At 44.5% G+C, this 19,318-nt stretch overlaps 1 protein-coding gene across 1 annotated transcript in view; it reads left to right on the top strand.

Moving 5' to 3' along the window:
- Positions 1 to 17,759, top strand: part of ATP6V0A4 (ATPase H+ transporting V0 subunit a4) — a 53,520-nt gene extending 35,761 nt beyond the window's left edge. The window contains exons 18-21 of the mRNA XM_025854930.2: positions 8,531 to 8,659; positions 12,618 to 12,735; positions 15,810 to 15,981; positions 17,358 to 17,759. Of these exons, the coding sequence (XP_025710715.1) occupies positions 8,531 to 8,659; positions 12,618 to 12,735; positions 15,810 to 15,981; positions 17,358 to 17,451 (513 nt within the window). The 3' untranslated portion in view covers positions 17,452 to 17,759. The remainder of the gene's footprint in view (positions 1 to 8,530; positions 8,660 to 12,617; positions 12,736 to 15,809; positions 15,982 to 17,357) is intronic.
- Positions 17,760 to 19,318: the final 1,559 nt, after the last annotated feature.

Here is a 19,318-nt window from a genome sequence, read left to right as displayed (position 1 = left end):
ATTTTAATTGGATTATTTGTTCTTCTGGTGTTGAGTTGTATAAGTTTTTATATATTTTGGATACTAGCCCCTTACCGGATATATCATTTGCAAATATCTTCTCCCATTCAGTAGGTTGTCTTTTAGTTTTGTTGATTGTTTCCTTTGCTGTGCAAAACCTTTTTATTTTGATGTAGTCCCAGTCATTTATTTTTGCTTTTGTTTTCCTTGCCTTGGAAGACCTACCTAGAAAAATGTTGCTATGGTTGATGCCAGAGACCTTACTGCCTGTGTTCTCTTCTAGGATTTTTATGGTTTCAGTTCCACATTTAGGTCTGTAATCCATTCTGAGTTTATTTTTGTGTATGGTGTGAGAAAGTGGTCTAGTTTCATTCTTTTGCACGTAGCTGTCTAGTTTTCCCAACACCATTTGGTGAAGAGACTGTTTTTTTTCCCCATTGCATATCCTTGCTTCCTTTGTCACAGATTAATTGACCATATAATCATAGGTTTATTTCTGGGCTCTCTGTTCTGTTCTGATCTATGTGTCTGATCTGTGTGTCAATTTTTGTGCCAGTACCATACTGTTTAGATTACCACAGGTTTGTAATATAACTTGAAATCTGGAATTGTGATACCTCCAGTTTTCTTCTTCTTTTTCAAGATTGCTATGGCTATTTGGGGATCTTCCTTTGCTGTGCAAAAGCTTTTTATTTTGATGTAGTCCCAACAGTTTATTTTTGCTTTTGTTGCCCTTGCCTCAGGAGACATATCTAGAAAAATGCTGTTATGAATGATGTCAGAGAAGTTCCTGCCTGTGCTTTCTTCTAGGATTTTTATGGTTTCCAGGTCTCACATTTAGGTGTTTAATCCATTCTCAGTTTTATTTTTGTGTGTGTTATAAGAAAGTGGTCTAGTTTCATCCTTTTGCATGCTGCTGTCCAGTTTTCCCAGCACCATTTGCTGAAGAGACTTTTTTTCCCATTGCATGTCCTTGCTTCCTTTGTTAAAGATTAGTTGACCATATAATTGTGGATTTATTTCCTGGCTCTCTGTTTTGTACCACTGATCTATGTGTCTCTTTGTGCCAGTACCACACTGTTTTGATTGCTACAGCTTTGTAGTAAATCTTGAAATCTGGGATTGTGATATCTCCAGTTTTGTTCTTCTTTTTCAAGATTGCTTTGGCTATTTAGGGTCTTTTGTGGTTCCATACAGATTTTAGGATTATTTGTTCTAGTCTGTGAAAAATGCTGTTAGTATTTTGATAGGGATTGCATTAAATCTGCAAATTGCTTTTGGTAGTATGGACATTTTAACAATATTTGTTCTCCCAATCCATGAGCATGGAATACCTCCATTTTTGTGTGTGTCATCTTCAATTTCTTTCATCAGTGTTTTGTAATTTTCAGAAATACAGGTCTTTCACCTCCTTGGTTAAGTTTATTCCTAGGTATTTAATTCTTTTTGGTGCAATGGTAAATGGGATTGTTTTCTTAATTTCTCTTTATGCTACTCCATTTTTAGTGTATAGAAATGCAACAGATTTCTGTACGTTGATTTTGTATCGTGCAACTTTACTGAATTCATTGATCAGTTATACCAATTTTTTGGTGGAGTCTTTCAAGTTTTCTATATATAGTATTATATCATCTGCAAATAGGGAAAGTTTTACTTCTTCCTTACAAATTTGGATGCCTGTTATTTCTTTCTGTTGTCTGATTGCTGTGGCTAGGACTTGCAGTATTATGTTGAATAAAAGTGGTGAGAGTGGACATCCTTGTCTCGTTCCTGATCTTGGGAGAAAAGCTGTCAGTTTTTCACCATAGAGGATGATGTTAACTGTGGGTTTTTCATATAGGGCTTTTATTATGTTGAGGTATGTTCTCTCTAAACCTACTTTGTTGTGTTTTTTTTTTTTTATCATAAATTGATGTTATACTTTGTCATATTTTTTTCTGCATCCATTGAAATGATCATATGGGTTTTATCCTTTCTCTTGTTGCTATGATATTTGTGATTGATTTGTGAATATAGAACAACCCTTGCATTCCAGGGTAAATCCCACTTGATTGTGGTGAATGATTTTTTAAATGTATTGTTGGATTCAGTTTGCTAGTATTTTGTTGAAGATTTTTGCATCTATGTTCATGAATCAGACAGAATGGCCTGTAGTTTTCTCTCTTTTTTGTGGTGTCTTTATCAGGATAGTACTGACCTCATAGGATGAATTTGAAAGCTTTCCTTTCTCTTCTGTTTTTTGGAATAGTTTGAGAAGAATAGGTATTAAGTCTTTAAATATTTGGTAGAATTCATCTGTGAAGCCATCTGGTTCTGGACTTCCATTTATATGGAGTTTTTTGATTACTGATTCAGTTTCATCATTTGCTGGTAATCAGTCTGTTCAAATTTTCTATTTCTTCCTGCTTCAGTTTCGGGAAGTTATAGGTTTCTAGGAATTTATTCATTTCTTCTGCGTTGTCCAATTTGTTGTAATATTCTCTTATAATCCTTTGCATTTCAGTGGTATTGGTTATTATTTCTCCTCTCTCATTTCTGATTGTGAGTTCTCTCCCCCCCCCTCAATGAATCTAGCTAATGGCTTATCAATTTTGTTGATCTTTTCAAAGAACCAGCTCCTGGTTTCATCGATCTGTTCTGTTTTTTTTTAGTTTCTGTTTTAGTTCTGCTCTAAACTGTATTATTTCCTTCCTTGTACTAGTTTGGGGTTTTATTTGTTGTTCTTTTTCTAGCTCCTTAAGGTGTAAGATTAGGTTGTTTGAGATTTTTCTTGCTTCTTGAAATAGGCCTGTATTGCTATAAATTTTCTTCTTAGAACAGCTTTTGCTGCATCCCAAAGATTTTGGACCATTGTATTTTCATTTTCATTTGTCTCCATATGTTTTTTGATTTCCTCTTTGATTTCTTTGTTGACCCATTCATTGTTGAGTAGGCTGTCAATTAACCTCCACGTATTCGTGTTCTTTCCAGACTTTTTATTGTGGTTGATTTCTAGGTTTATATCATTGTGGTTGGAAAAGATGCATGCTATGACTTCAGTGTTTTTGAATTTGTTGAGACTTGTTTTGTGGCCTCACATGTGATCTGTTCTGGAGAATGTTCCATGTGCACTTGAAAAGAATGTGTATTTTGCAGTGTTAGGAAGTAATGGTCTGAATATATCTGTTAGATTCATCTGGTCCAATGTGTCATTCAAAGCCACTGTTTCCTTGTTGGTTTTCTGTTTGGATGATCTATCCATTGATATAAATGGGGTGTTAAAGTTCCCTAATATTATTGTATTACTACGGATTACTTCCTGTATGTTTGTTAATAGCTGCTTTATGTATTTGGGTGCTTCTCTATTGGGTGCATATTATTTACAATTGCATATCTTCTTGTTGAATTGTTCCCTTTATAATTATATAGTGTCCTTCTTTGTTTATTGTTATTGTCTTTGTTTAAAGTCCATTTTATCCAATGTAAGTATTGCTACCCTGGCTTTCTTTTCACTTCCATTTGCATGATAAATATTTTCCATCTCTTTACTTTCAAACTGCATGTGGCTTCAGGTCTGAAATATGTCTCTTATAGGCAGCATAGAGATGGGTCTTGTTTTTTATCCATCCCATCACCCTATGTCTTTTGATTGGAGTATTTAGTCCATTTACATTCAAAGTAATTATTGATAGGTATGTACTTATCACCATTTTGTTCCTTGCTTTGTGGTTGTTTTTGTAATTTTTCTCTGTTCCTTTCTTCTCTTGCTCTCTTCTTTCACCTTTTGGTGGCTTTCTTAAGTGATATAATTGGATTCCTTTATCTTTATTTTTTGCATATTTTTTACCAGTTTTTGATTTGTGGTTCCCATTACATTTATATATAACATCTTATGCATATAGCAGTCTATATTAAATTGATGGTCACTTAAGTTTGAACCCATACTCAAAGCACTAACTCTTACTCTTCTCCCTTTCTCACATTTTAGGTATGTGGTGTCATATTTTACATCCTTTTATTTAGTGAATCCCTTGATTCATTTTTATAGATGTACTTTTAATTTTATTGCTTTTGTGCTTCTTACTTTTCTTACTCCTGCTTATGATCTTTCATATCCACCTGAAAAGTCCCCTTTAACATTTTTTGTAGGGCTGGTTTGGTGACAGTGAATTCCTTTAGCTTTTGTTTGTCTGGGAAGCTCTTTATCTCTCTTTCTATTCTGAATGATAGCCTTGCTGGAGAGAGTATTTTTGGTTGCAAGTTTCTTTCTTTCAGAACTTTGAATATGTCTTGCCTCTCTCTTCAGGCCTGTGAAGTTTCTGCTGAAAGAGCCCCTGATAGCCTTATGGGACTTCCCTCGTATGCAACTGTTTTCTTTTCTCTTGCTTCTTTTAAAATTCTCTCTTTATCACTACCACTTTAATTACTATGTATTTTGGTGTGGGCTTCCTTGGATTGATTATGTTGGGGGATCTCTGTGCCTTTTGGATCTGGACTTCTGTTTCCTTCTCCACATTCAGGAACTTTTCAGCTATTATTTCTTCAAGTAAAATTTCTGCCTCCTTTTCTTTCTTCTTCTTTTGGGATGCTTACAATGTGAATATTATTACACTCAATAGTGTTGTTGAGTTCCCTTAATCTGTTCTCATTTTTTATTATTCTTTTTTCTTTCTTTTGTTCAGCTTTGATTGCTTTCCATTACTCTGTCCCTTGGGTCACTGATCTGTTTTTCCACTTCCTCTAATCTAAGCTTTAGTCCCTCTAGTGTATTTTTAATTTCAGTGATTGAGTTCTTCATCTCTGATTGGTTCTTTTTTATGTTTTCTATCTCTTTGCTGAGGGTCTCACTGAGGTCCTCCACTCATTTCTCCAGTCCAGTGAGTATCTTTATGACCATTACTTTAAATTCTCTATCAGGCATACTATTTATCTCTGTTTCACTTAGCTCTCTTGCTGGGATTTTGTCCTGTTTCATTTGGGACATATCCCTCTGTCTCCTTATTTTGTCTAATTCTCTGTGTTTCTATGTGTTAGGAAAGTCAGCTACATCTTGTGCTCTTGAAAGTAGTATCCTTATGAAGAAGAGATCTTACCTCTGTTCACCAGAATCTCAGTCTTCAGGGCGGTCTCCTATGTGTGTTGTGTGTGTCCCACTGTTGTGGCTGAGCTATGTTTGCCTTTAGTCTAGTCATTTGCAATGACTCCTTGCCTGTTGTGGGCAGGGTTTTGTCCCTATGTTTGTTAATGAGCCAGTTTGGGCTCGAGTTGGGACAGACCAGGCATTTGCCAGAGATGCAGTAGCACTGAACTGCAGGGCACTTTCCCTATGTTGTCCCTGAGAAGCTTTTGTTGGTGGACAGGGCCTATAGTCAGTCCCGCTGTCTGCCCCCAGCCTACCGCTGGGACCACTCATGAACAGGTTTGCGTGGTTATCTTCCCTTCTCCCCAGGGCAAGAGTCACTTTGGAATGGTGATAAATGCTGTGGGGGCTGCTTCCACAATGCCATGCTTGTGGTGCTGCTTTGGATGGACTCTTGCGAAGGGTGGGTTGGAGGGGGTGGTTCGCAGAAAAGCATGGTGGGGGGTAGGGTAGGGTTGGGGGCACTGTTAGCAAGGTGGGTGGAGAATGTTTGCTGGCTGCACTGGTTCCTGCAGATGACTGTGTAACTAGGCTAGGGGATGGGGGAAGGAAATGGCCAGGCCAGCTCTTTTGTTCTTGGAGAACTCAAAGATCCTTGCCACGCTAGTACTTGTTCTGGGATTAGTAAGTAAATCTCCTTCCCTTATATCCCCTTTTTTCAAACTGCTTCTTCTATGCTGTATCTCAGCAGGGCTATTTGTTATGCTCTTTCTTTAAAGATGGGGACTCAGTTTCCTATCCCCTCCAACTTTCCCAGGGTGGAGCCTGCTGATTTTTACAGTTCCAGGTGTTAAAACCCATTGATTGTAAGAACTTATGAAGTTAAGCCCCTCTGGTTTTCAAAGCCAAATGATATGGGGCTTTGTCCTAGTGTGTGTCCCCCTGCACCTGGGGTGCCTGGTTGGAATCTACTCCTCTCCCTTCTCCAAGCCTGTGTGTCCCTCCCTCCCATGGACAGTGTCATGCATCAGTTTGTTTCCTAACTGCATCTTCACCCTTCCTACCATTTTTTTTTTTTTTAATGTGGCTTCTTCTCTACCTTTAGCTGTGGAGAGTGTTCTGCCAGTCTTTGGGTCCTTTTCTGGGTTCTTTACATGGATGTGGGTGTTACCCAGGAGTATCCAAGGGACAAGGTGAGCTTAGGATCCTCCTACCCTGCCATCTTCCCTGGAAGTCCCTGGCTTGTCTCTAGTTTTAGTGATTACAGATAATACTGATGTAAATATCCTTGTGCATGTCTTTTGGTACATGTGTTTTCAGAAAGTTGTAAGTAACTAATTTAAAATTGAGTTGTTGTACATTTGATTTCACTGGGCAGGCTCAAAGACTGTGAGTTGGTTAGTAGAAGATGGGCACTAGGATTTATAAAGTCCAGTATTATGCTTGTGCAAAATTATTCATGTTTATTTTAACCAACTCCAGGATAATGACCAGAAAAGGCTGGAAATTAGGGATGGAAATGGAAAAACTATCTTCTGTGTCTTTTTTGGGATTTTCTTCTTTAAGTTAAGGGGGAGAGAAAATAGGATTTCAGGAAGACAAAGTCATGTTAACATGAGCCATATCCTTCATCATGGGATAAGGAACTATGGGGCCAAGGGGAAAGGCTTACCCAGAGCCCCCTCTCGGGACCTGGCACCCTAGAATTCTTGTCCAAATGGACTCAAGTCCATTTCCAGGCCCTACCAAGTGCCAACCACACAGTGGCATGTGTACCACTAGACCCTGACATGGGGCAACTCTTTTTGGGGAGTGTGGGTGGAACATGGACACTGTGGCAGGAGTGTCCACATGTGTGCACACATGGCCCTCGTGCTATGGGATGAGAACAGAAAGGAGAAGGAGAAGGTGCATGCCACAGTGCAGGGCCAACTCACCTGTGCTGCCATGTCCTGGTGTAGGACTCTGAATTTGAACCTGACCTTTCAAGTTCCTATGAGACTTGATTGATTGATTGATTGATTTATCAAGATAGGAGGCTAGAACATATCTTATTTAGGGGTCTGTGGGCTTGACTGATAACTCTTAAATATTTAAATATATGACATGTGGACTTCCATTTTTACCTTTGCCTAAAGCTCTGCAAATATTAGATTGTAGACCCACTAAAGAAAGAAAGGTAAAAAGACCTTAATGCCTAATTTGCAATACTCCACCCATAAAATCATTCTAGGAAATAACTTTGGGCATGGGACATTAAGTTTCAGAGTAACTTGAAAGAAATAGTCTATTCAAACTCAGGGAGGGGCCTCTGGTTTGCTCAGTTGATTAAATGTCTTGAGTCTAGATTTTGGCTCAGGTCAGGATCTCAGGGTCATGAGATTGAGCCCCATGTTGGGCGCTGTTCTGGGAGTGGAGCCTTATTCCTCCCTTTGCTCCAGCCCTCTTCCCCTACTCTAAAACAAATCAATAAACAAACAAACTCAGGGATAAAACCAGGCCAAATTATGTGCTGACTACACCTAGATTTTTTTGTCCTTGAATTTTTTTCTTAGCTGTTTTTATAAAGTGATGTTTTTATTTTAAAAGAGTATATTAGTGTTGACAAAAAGTGATTGTGTTACTCCGTTTGGACTGCTATAACAAAATACCACAGACTGGGTGGCTTATAAACAACAAATTGATTGTTCAGTTCTGGAGGCTGTGAAGTCCAAGTTCAAAGCCTCCAGTATGTTCATCATTGTGAGGCCCCCCCTTCCTGGTTCTTAGCTGGCACTTTCTCACTGTGTCCTTACATGGTGGAAGGGGCAAGAGAGTTGCATGGGGAATCCTTTATAGGGTCACTAACCCATTTATGAGGGCTCCACCCTCATGTCCGAAGTACCTCCTGAAGGCCCCACCTTCGACTACTATCCTCTTTGGGGCTTAGGATTTCAATATAAGAATTAGGGGGGATACAAACACTCAGACTATAGCAGTCATTAATTTCTCCTAGTTAATTTTGCCTGCAGAAATCTAGCTGTTCAGGTCACAAGGCTGTGACTATTTTATGATATTGTGTATATATATATATTTTAACAATAAAAGGTACTCTTGTACATGCACTGGTTTACTGTAAAGACAGATTAATTTGGCACATTCTGGAGCACCATGGAGAAAAGCACATGTTCTGGAATCAGATTGCCTGGGTTTGAATCCTGGCTCTGCTACTAACTAGCCTTACAAGCTGTATGATCTTGGGTACATTTCTTAAACTTCCTTTGCTATAGTTTACTTCTCTGTAGAACAAGGTGATAATTGTGCTCATATGAAAAGATTGTCATGAAGCCTAAATGAGATGATGTAGAGAGAGTTTAGAACAGTGTCTGGTACATACTTAATACTTGATGACAGCCTTTATTTTACATAGAATAAATTGTAATTCTAATTCAAAGGGTGAATTTAGTGCTTCACTTCCTTGCTTGCTGACAGCTGCAGGCCTCCAGGATCCAAGAGGAAGCCACAGAGAACACTGAAGGTGACAACTCCAGCCTTTCCATGAGCACTGGCCAGAGGGCTTCTGCAGGTGCCCATGGGGCTCAGGATGACCATGAAGAAGAGGTATGTGGGACTCGGTAGTTGACAAAGACTCCCCAGTCTGTACAGATTCTAGATGTGGGATCTCATCAAGGGTGATTGTCAAATATTCAACAGCCAGTAGGGTGTGGCCACCAGTCCATCAGAAAGGACTTGGGCAGTGGATCTGGGAGGGTCAGGAGGACCATGCTGGTGGCAACCCTGTAGCTGCAGAGTCGTGGGACGTTGGGGAGGTCGCAAGGGAGGGGGAGTGCCTATAGGGTCAGAACAACAGGGGTGCCTGGGTGGCTCAGTCGTTAGGCGTCTGCCTTCGGCTCAGGTCATGGTCCCAGGGTCCTGGGATAGAGCCCCGCATCGGGCTCCCTGCTCCCCAGGAAGCCTGCTTCTCTCTTTCCCGCTCCCCCTGCTTGTGTTCTCTCTCTGGCTGTCTCTCTCTGTCAAATAAATAAATAAAATCTTTAAAAAAAAAAAAAAAAGAACAACAGCTACTTGGAGCACCTGGGGGGCTCGGTCAGTTAAGTGTCCAACTCTTTGTTTTCGGCTCAGGTCATGATCTCAGGGTCAAGAGATCTTCTCTCCCTCTGCCCTGTCTCTTGCTCACTGTCTCTCTCTAAAATAAATAAACAAATCTTAAAAAAAAAATAGAAAAGAACAACAACTCCTCACCAACCAATCTAGGAGTGTTTTAACATTTTAACCCAGGTGCTGCTGTCTCTGTGAGATCTATTGGCATCGGAGGTCCTCGATGTTAGTGAGGCCTCCTTGACTCCAAACTGTGCCCTTGGCAGTCAGCTACATTTATTAGGAACTGTCCAGTCAGGGCCCCTCAAACCAAGAGCCAGCCCAAATCTAGCCCGGTTGTTGAAGTCAAAGGCGGGTTGTTTACTCCCAGCCCCGCTCCCGGACACGAGCTTGCCTGGCAGCCTTCCCCAGTTTGTTCTCCTGTCCCCACCCTGGCTCTGTTGGGACCTTGCTGACCTATCTTTGTAACATTATCTGCCTCTCCTGTGAATTCAGTAATTGTTCGCTTTCCTCCTCCCTCCCTGCCCATTGCTGTCCAAGGGCAGTCACTCTCCCTCAGGAATGTGCCACATTTTCCCAGATGAAGCAGGTGGCTGTTTTTATCCCATCACTAAAACACCCCATAAGCCTCAACTGGCTGGGGGTTTTAACTGGAGTTCTGTTCTAATCCTGGAGTGAGGACAGGGTTCTTGTGAAGCCTGAGGGGAGGCTAGAAGAAGCTCCCTTTGTGGTGTTAATGACTAAAAAAAAAAAAAAAAATACCATTTAAACTAATGGATGGCCAATTAGAAATAAGGAAAAATCTGGATCAAATGTTTCCAACAAGATTCCAGGTACGGAGAGTAGCCCATATTAGTGGCTATTAATATTACTGAGTCTATCAGACCTGCTGGGATGTTTTAGAACCCAGCCCACGCATCGTCGGATGCATCCCATCGCAGCCTGTCCAGGACAATCTCTCTCCTCTGTTCCCCTGCCCTCAGGATTTGCTCAGTCAGGGTGAACGGGCTGCCTTTGTCGGGGTGACTTGAGGCGCCATTCATAGGTCCCGTCCCCCGAGTGCAGTCATGTGTGGTCTCCCGTGGCAAAGCAAACACAGGCTTGATTACATTGTCCCCTCAAAGTCCTCTCTGACCTCTCTCCACACCGGGTGTTGGCCAAACTCGGGGTTAAGGGCACAGCTCTCCAGACTGCCAAGTCCGCCCGAGACTTCTGACTTCCGACACTAGCCACAGGTTTGGGGATCCCCACGACCACCCTCTCTTCAGATCAGTCAGTTACAAGTTCAGGGTCCCTCACATTCCATCACGGCCAATAATCTGTAGAACGACTTAGAGAACTCAGTAAAGTGCGATCCTTACAATTGGGGTTTTATTGTAGCACGAGTATAGAAATCAGAAGCCACCAGAGGAAAAGGCACATAGGCAGAATCCAACTCTGGGAGGGTTCCAAATTCCAGAAGTCTTTTTTTCTTTTTTTTTTTTTTGAGAGAGAGAATGAGAGAGAGAGAGAGAGAGAGAGAGTGCACAAGCAGGGGGGAGTGGCAGAGGGAGAGGGAGAAGCAGGCTCCCGGCTGAGCAGAGAGCTCGATGTGGGACTCTATCCCAGGACCCCGGGATCATGACCTGAGCCAAAGGCAGATGCTCGACCAACTGAGCCACCCAGGCGCCCCAAATTCCAGAATTCTGTGTCCTTAGGGAGGCATTCATCTCCCAGCATGTGGCACCATGCACACAGCCTTGTCAGCCCAGGAAGCTCACCTGCGCTCCAGTGTCCAAAGTTTGATTGGCGTTTCATTCCATAGACTGGCAGCCCAGTGGTTGTACTCTGTCTCCAGCCCCATCCACTCCCTGGAGATTGGACTGCAAACACTTGGCTCCTGGTCTCAACCTTCCAACCACGGAAAGGATCAGATGTGGTCCCGGGGGCTACCATGAAAAACAAAGACAGTTCTTTCACGCGGGAGATGTGAGGAGTTTAGAGCTTGCCTCCCAGGAGCCGGGACAAAGCCAGCCCTCTCCTTGGGTGGGGTTAATGCTTCACTCCACATCCCTCCTTCACCTTGACTCTGTCTCTCCGCTCTCTCCCTCTCTGCCCATCCCTGCCCTTCACTTCCTCCCAGCTGTTTTCTTTGCTGAATCAGAGACATTGGTTTCTGTCTTCTCTCCATAGCTCCTGCCGTGGTTGACCACAGTCCCCATTCCTTCCTGGGTTTCTCTGCAACCTTGACCATAGCCCTGTGACTCCTCCTGGCCTTTTGACCTTTTCTTTGCATCATCCGTTTTGTTCTTTCTCACCTCGGAATGAAGATGCGTTCCGAGTCTGGGAGCTCTTCCCCTTGGCTATCTTCCCAGTCCGCTTACCTCGCACTATTGCTCCTCCCACAGGGGAGGTCCTAGGTGTCGCATTCCCAGCCCAGACTTTTCTTCTGAGCCTATTCTGCCTCTTCTACTGTGTGCTGAGAGATGCTACCTGTGTGGCTGGCTGTCACCTGAAATGCAACACATCTGAATACATCAACTGATCTCCTTCTCCGATTTTCCATTTCTATCAATGCCATTCTTTTAGCTGCTCAGACTCAGGTGCCTCAGAGCCCTGTACGATCCCGGCCCCTCCTGGGTGAGAGGCCCTTCTGTGTCCCCACCGTACTGCTGATTCTTGATTATTGCACCTTCCGTGCACATTGTCCCCACCAGGCCGTGCGCCATTCGAGGGCTGGGCTGGTGCCAGTCGGATGGTTGTCCCCACAGCATCAGAGTGCGTGAGGCCAACAGTGGCTACAGCTGTCCGTGTGCTCCTTCGTCCTCCCCACCCCTGAGCTAATCAACCAACAGGCTCTTTTGCTTATCGGCTTTACCCTTGCTGGTCCATTTTGTCACCAGATTAATCTTCCCCCCAATACTTCTTTATGTTGTGCCCCCACACCCCCCGGCCACTTTCTACTCAGATGCTTTTTATGGTTCCTCATTGACTCCAGGTTATTTTCTCAGCTCTGTCCTTTCCTGAAACTTCAGCACCTGGTTTCTCCTTTCTACTCCTCACCAGACAAGCTCCCACTTCCAGCCAAACTGTTTTCCCCCAGAACTCGCCTTCAGAATGTTCCCAGCCTTTTCCTTAGCAGGAGTCATTTCCTTCAGAACGAATGGTCTTGCTTATCTTTTACTTCTGGATGCTTCCCCCTCCTTCAGCACCCATCCACCTCCTGTGATGCCTTACCAACTGTTCTCTCTTCTCTGAACTTTTTTCAGCTATTTCTGGGAAATGTTACTGCACACATACTATAGCTCCTACTTTGTGCTGCTAGTTCTCTTCCTACGAGTATGTTAATATTTGTTTTCCCCTAGTTCAACTGGAAGCGACTTACGGTGGAGCTCATGTTTTATTCATCTGTGTCTCATTTGTGATACCTTCCATGGAGGAAATTCTTAATGAAATTAGAATAAAGAGCTCTCTCTTTCAGTTCAATTTTGGAGACATCTTTGTGCATCAAGCCATCCACACGATCGAGTATTGCCTGGGCTGCATTTCAAACACAGCCTCTTACCTCCGGCTCTGGGCCCTCAGCCTGGCTCATGCACGTGAGTGAGTCGCCCTCAGGGTCACAATCAGAGCTCCCCTGGGAAACAGAATCGAAGTACTTGTTGGGAGAAGTGCCTTCTTGGGTTATTTCTGGTTCTTCTTTCTTAGGAAGATGTGACATTTTTCCCGTAGGCCTGACTTTATATTATTAGAGCGGTTACCCTCTGTATCAGTCCCCTATTGCTGCTGTAATGAATTATCACAAACTTAGCAGCTTAAAACAATACACATTTACTATCTTACAGTTCAGGGGTCCTAGAACCAAGGTGTCAGCAGGGCTGGGTGTCTTCTAGAGGTTTCTAGGGGAGAATCCATTTCCTTGCCACCATTTCTTGTTTCTAGAGGCCGCCTGCGTTTCTTGGCTGTTGGGCTCATCGCTCTGACACCTGCTGCAGGCTTCATGTCTCCAGTTTCTTGGGCTTTGACTGTCCTGCCTTCCTCTTCTAAGGAGGCAGTGGCCACAAGGACCTGCACCGAGGCTCCTGAAGCTGCCACGCTCTCTGGGCCCTTCTGTGTGTTTGCCCTGCAGCCCAATTGCTTGAAATATTCCTCTCTCTCTCTCTTTTAAGTAGGCTACATGCCCAGCGTGGAGCCCAGCGTGGGACTTGAACTCATGACCCTGAGATCAAGACCTGAGTTAAGATCAAGAGTCAGATGCTTAACCCACTGAGCCACCCAGGCACCCCTATTCCTCTCTTCTTTAACTTTCTCCTCACTGGTAGCTAATTCCTCCTTCAGAACTTACTCAGACGGCACCTCCCCTGGTTCCCGGCCTGGCAGGTGCCCTTTCCCTGAGTTCTGGGAGTGCCCCATCCTAGCACTGATTACAGTTCTGTTGTGATTAGCCTGGAAACAAGGCCCCTGTCTTCTATCCCTGTGTTCCCACGCTGAGCACAATGTGTGGAACTGAGAAACCAGGCCAAAGTGTGTGCTTGATGGATAGAAACCAAAGCAATGAAAGTGAGCCTGCTTATTGATTTGTAGCAGAAATGCAAGTGCTCACCATTAGTCTTCACTGCTCAGGCCGTGTTCATTTCCTTGCATCGACTCCCACACATACACGCATACACGCTTCTGCATGCACACAGGTGCTTGGATGCATACATCCAGCCTATAAGTATCTGCACACAGACACCCACAAGCATCCATGTATGTTTACTTGTGCATTGACATGCACTCATGTGAAGTGGTTATCCTGGGACCCGACATGGATCTCTGAGTTTGTGTGGTCAGTGGTGTTGATGTCTGCCTTTAGCTCTGATCTCAGGTGTGGTTTGGAGGGCTCAGGTCACAACTAGATAGAACAGGAGGGCCTCCTCTGGCCAGCCCATGCTCATTGAGGATGTAATTTGACTCCAAAAAATCCATATGGTTCACAGCTGCCTGGCATGGTCCACCCATTGGGTCTTTCTGGAACTTCCTGAGATGTATAGTTCCCATGGATACCTTCTGCTTCATGCCAACAAACTTGCTTGAAGAGGTAGTTTCGTAGAATGACAACAAATACTGATTCTGTTCTAGTTTCTGTTCTACCACTTTGAGCTCAGTACTTCAGGCAGCAGCTTAACCTGTGTGTGGCTTGACTTTCCTGTGCGGTTCTCATAGTTAGCCTGCTGTATTAGTCAGGCTGGGCTAGAATGTGCTGCAGTAAGAACCACCCCCAGATCTCAGCAGCTTAAAACAGTGGAAATTTACTACTCTAGCATATTGTGTTCATTGGTGTCATGTTAAGACCTGAGTTGAAGGAGCCTGTATTTGGACACATGCTTCAAAAATCAAGATGGGGGCACCTGGGTGGCTCAGTCAGTTAAGTGCCTGCCTTCGGCTCAGGTCATGGTCCCAGGGTCCTGGGATCAAGCCCCGCATTGGGTTCCCTGCTCGGCAGGAAGCCTGCTTCTCCCTCTTCCATTCCCCCTGCTTGTGCTCTCTCTCTCTCTGTCAAATAAATAAATAAAATGTTTTTAAAAAAATCACCAAGGTGGGGGTACAAGGAGGAGGTGAAAGTGAAACATTAGAAATTAAGCACCTGCCTTCCCACAGGTGTGGGGGGAGGCTCCCATGAGCTACTGTGAATGAGAAGTCTTCACTGAAAAGCCCTGTGGAAATAGATGGTATGACTGTTAGCCCCCTACCCATTGGGACCCGGAGCAGGGGAAAGCAGCTCTTGGGGAAACTGTGATTTTGCTGTATCTAAGGGCCACGGGGAAGAGAAGCCACATGAGTTTCACAGCATGGTGCAGTTCTAATTGCTTTCAGTTTTTATTTCAATAATTTAGTAAATGTAGAGGCAAAGAGTCCATGCTGACTCAGAGTGCAGAGGAGTGGGTAGGGGTATAAGTAGATGGAGGTGAAGCTGTTCCCGCCATGAAGGACCCTGTGTTACTCCAGCTGAAAGCCAGAGCTCGGGGGCAGGGGTCACAGTACAGACACAGGTGCTCCTCCTTGTGCTCCCACGTGTGTCTCTTCCCATCATGTCCTGGTGGCCACGTGCAAGTGACAGGGCTTGATCTCTCTGGGCCATGCCACTGTGACCTTTAGGTTGGGTGACCTCAAGTCTCAACCCAACAATGTAAAGATAGCTCTCTGATGTCTCTTCTTACAAGGGCACTAACCCATCATGAGGGCCCCACCCTCATGACCTCATCAAACCCTAATCACCTTCCAAAGACCCCTTCTCCGAATACCATCACTTTGGTGGGTAGGGCTTCAACAAATGACTTTGATGGGGGGGCAAGGCACAAACATTCAGCCCATATCAAATCATATGTATTCTTTTGTGTTTCGCTTCTGTGGCGTACCATGATGTTACTGGCATTTACTCACGTTGCTGCTGGTAGCTGTAGTTTGCTCACTTTCATTGGTGAATAACAGGCTACCATATGTTTGTCATCGTGACAGAAACCCCTCCATGATGAGCAGAGCTGCCCCCGACAATCTCCTACGGGTGCCCTAGGGCACACATGCCTGTTCTCCACCCGAGAGCTGAGATTTGGGATCCTAGGGTGTGCAGACCCAGGAATAGAGTATGGGAAGATAAACCCTGTGGTTGAGAATGTTTCTCCTGTTCTTACAGAACTGTCGGAGGTGCTCTGGACCATGGTGATGAACATCGGCCTTCGTCTGCGAGGCTGGGGAGGACTCATTGGGGTCTTCGTCATTTTTACCGTATTTGCTGTGCTGACAGTAGCCATCCTTCTGATCATGGAGGGTCTGTCTGCGTTCCTGCACGCCCTGCGACTGCACTGGTGAGCAAGGCTGCCCCGCAGAGGCTCTGTGGGCCCTAGAGAGCGGATGAGCTGCAGGACCCGCCAGCTGGCTTCAGACCCTGACCTGGTTCTGTTGGTGTAATATTACATGGTGATGTATGTGTATTTGTGTGTGTGCCTGTGTGCGCGCACACGTGTGTATGTGTGCGTGCATGTGTGTATGCTATGTACACCCATGTGTGCGCGCATGCGTGTGTGAGTGCACGCACGTGTGTACGCACATGTGTACGTGTGCATGTGTGCGTACGTGTGTGTGCATGTGCATGGGTGTGTATGTGTGTGAGTGTGTGTGTATACATATATAATGGCCGCCCTATACTAAATGTTAGTTCCCATTTACTCGTTCTCTTTTAAATGTTCACTTGTTATATTACAACTGGCTTCAAGATAAGGGACACCTCCAACTACTGGTAAGATGACAGATCAGAGAGAGGCTCACAGAGGCATGCTGAGCAAATCTGGGACATTTGGCTCTTGTTGCTGAGTGCAGGAATTATACCAATGGTAGAGGCTCCTGCCCTGTACAAAGTCGAAACAGAAGGAGGGTACCTGGAAGGAAGAAGGCACTCACAGGAGCCCTTGACGTTCACAGATGTGTCCGCAGACTATCAGCCATCACTAGGTTTACGAATATGAAAACATTTGTTGAAGCTTCTGTTTTCCCTCTGAGTCATCTCTTAGCCCAGAATCTTGAGAGTGTGTGTGCACCCTCACACCCCATAGACTGTCTTCAGCTTTCACTGATGCTTTCTACCTCCCCCTGTGCCCACTGTTCGTAAAGAGAAGTGTTGACACTCCATGTATTGAGCAGACAGAATCACAGCATCCCCCCCTCTGGTTGTAACATCGCCTCTCCCCCTGTCATTGAGGAAATGAATATCCTCAAGCATAAAGGATCATACATGTATCCGTGATGGAAGTCATCAGAACGTTAAGTTAAGGTTCTGGGTATTCTGCAATAGTGTAAGCCCCGTGGTTAATTAAGATCAGGATGGAGAAGACAAACCACGTCTCACCCCGGGGAGACATTTTCTTGTCCCTGGCTTGTGAGACAAGGCTGCCCGGCGAGGGCTTCTTGGCTTATGGGAGCTGTGCGGAGGGTGGCTCTGCTGTGCTCTCAGAGCAGGTAGCAGACGCCTGGAGGAAGTAGGGTGGGAGAGGCAGGGAAAGGTGTAAGCGGGAGGCAAGAGAAGGGTTTTCATGATCAGAGGATCCCTGTGGAGGCCACCAGCCTGAGTGCTTTCCTACCCCCCAGTTTGATTTTATAAATGTTCTGCTTCTTCCCTTTGGCCGCCAGCCTCTAGTTTATGTGTTTAATCTCACTTTTTCTTGCCCCCCCCCGCAACCCTCCCCAGGGTAGAGTTCCAGAACAAGTTCTACGTTGGGGCTGGTTACAAGTTTTCTCCTTTCTCCTTCAAATGCATCCTGGATGGGCCAGCCGAGGACTAGCTACAGGCCCCGCAGCCTGCCGTTGCCTCTGGCTTCAGTCTCTGTGCCAGCAAGAGAAGTTTGGCTCGTCTTCAGCATCAGCCTGGGCGAGCTGGTCAATGGGATGATTGTTCTTGGCTCGCTGGAGGCGGGAAGCCTTGTATATTTTACTTATAAGCCTTGGGATTTGATATGACTTCACCATGTTATAGACCTCATGGTTGGGTCTAAAATACTAAAAGGGGGAGGGCTACACTGATGTTTTCTTGTAATTTTGTAAGTATGATATTTAAGAAAATAAACTGCTGGGCTATTCCCTTGTTCTTGAAGATGTCTTTGTGCAAAATTATTCCATAAAATTTAGTATTGATAATTACAGGCCAAAGCTAAGCAATAGAGGTACACAAACTAATTCCAGAGGATTATGATTAGTTTATTCTTTCATTTCCTGGTTCCTCAGACACCTTTTGTCTTTGCCTGGGGCTAAGCTTTATAAGATTAGGAACTTTCTCATGAATCTTCACTGCAGGTGGGAAAGAAAGGGTAATGTTCTCTTTATGAACAGGAGGGTGGAACGGTGTGGCTCTGCATTGTTAAATCCTGCGGAATGAAATGTGACAACATGACATCAGCAGCAGCTGCTGGATATACATTATGCTGCAGGAACTGAAGAAAGAGCTTTGAAGGCTTGAGAAAGTTCTGGAAAACAGCTTGCCAGAAAGGAGACCACCAGACGGTCTTGCTCTCTGGGTCTGTTGGCCCTGAAGTCATTTCTAAGGCTCCTGGATTGGCGAACTGCTAAGAGCCAGGTGTAGAGTAATATATATATTTAGCCTGAGTGTTATTGATTAACTTAATTTTTTTTTAAAGTAAACTCTGCCCTCAGTGTGGGGATCAAACCCACAACCCAAGATCCAGAGTCACATGCTCTTGTGACTGAGCCAGCCAGGCATCCCAGAGGGCACTTTCTATGTAATATCTAGTTCTTAAGATTCCAGAAGATCTGACCAAATCCAAACTTACCTTTTGGACCAATCTCTATTTTTTTCAGCTCCCTCCTGCCCCTCCATGTAGCGGGGTTGACTGGTGCTCATGGAAGTGTCATTGCTTATACCCAAGGAAGCTTCCATGTCACTTCTATGTCAACGTCATGACTCATCTAGCACAACTTAAGGCACAATGGGCTGCTCCACAAATATTCAGTGATTAAAGCAAGTTGAGCCTAAGAATGAGAGTTGATATATTTGAGTTCCAATTGTGACACTTTATCATGTGTGTCCTCAGGTGGGAAGTGGGGATAGTGATCTCCACCTCTCTGGGTTGTGGAAGGCGGGTATCAAGCACCGGGCATGGACCAGGTACCCAGCCAGTGATGTTGCCTGAAGGGAAGAACAGACAAAAGCAGCATGTAAATGTTAGCTCTAAGTCCATAGAAGCCAAGGTCACTGGGCAGTTTCAAGGTTCTCAGCTCATCCTGCCCTTCTCAACAACTATCTAAAAATATGCTATGCTTAGATCGATCACCAGCCTTCTGCCCTTTAATTCTAAGCAATGATGGCTGCAAGAAAAGGTTTGAAAGGGCAAAGCTTCCTTCTTCCCCTTGCCTAGACCACTGATCTTCCCGAAGTCTCCATGGCCTTCCTGAGAACTGTTAGTTTTCTCCAAGGTTTGACAGCCTCCTTCAGTCTCAATGAGAAATGTAATTTCCCCTTTAAAAAGGGATCGGGTGAAGGGCTACAGGAAAGGGGGTGTGACCTGGATGTCACTCACATGCACAAGACGCAAGGTTGCTCTTTAAGGAATTCGGTTCGGTTCGCAGGATTGAGCCAAAAGGGGAGGAGATGACCTGGGGGCCGGGCTTCTTGAGCAGGCTAGTCCAGAAGCCCCT

The sequence above is a fragment of the Callorhinus ursinus genome, unplaced genomic scaffold (genome assembly GCF_003265705.2).
Source record: "Callorhinus ursinus isolate GAN/ISIS: 27379988/994484 unplaced genomic scaffold, GSC_fseal_2.0 scaffold12, whole genome shotgun sequence".
NCBI lineage: Eukaryota > Metazoa > Chordata > Mammalia > Carnivora > Otariidae > Callorhinus > Callorhinus ursinus.
Note: the sequence above shows the minus strand (reverse complement) of the source record. Positions and strands in the feature narration are given on the sequence as shown.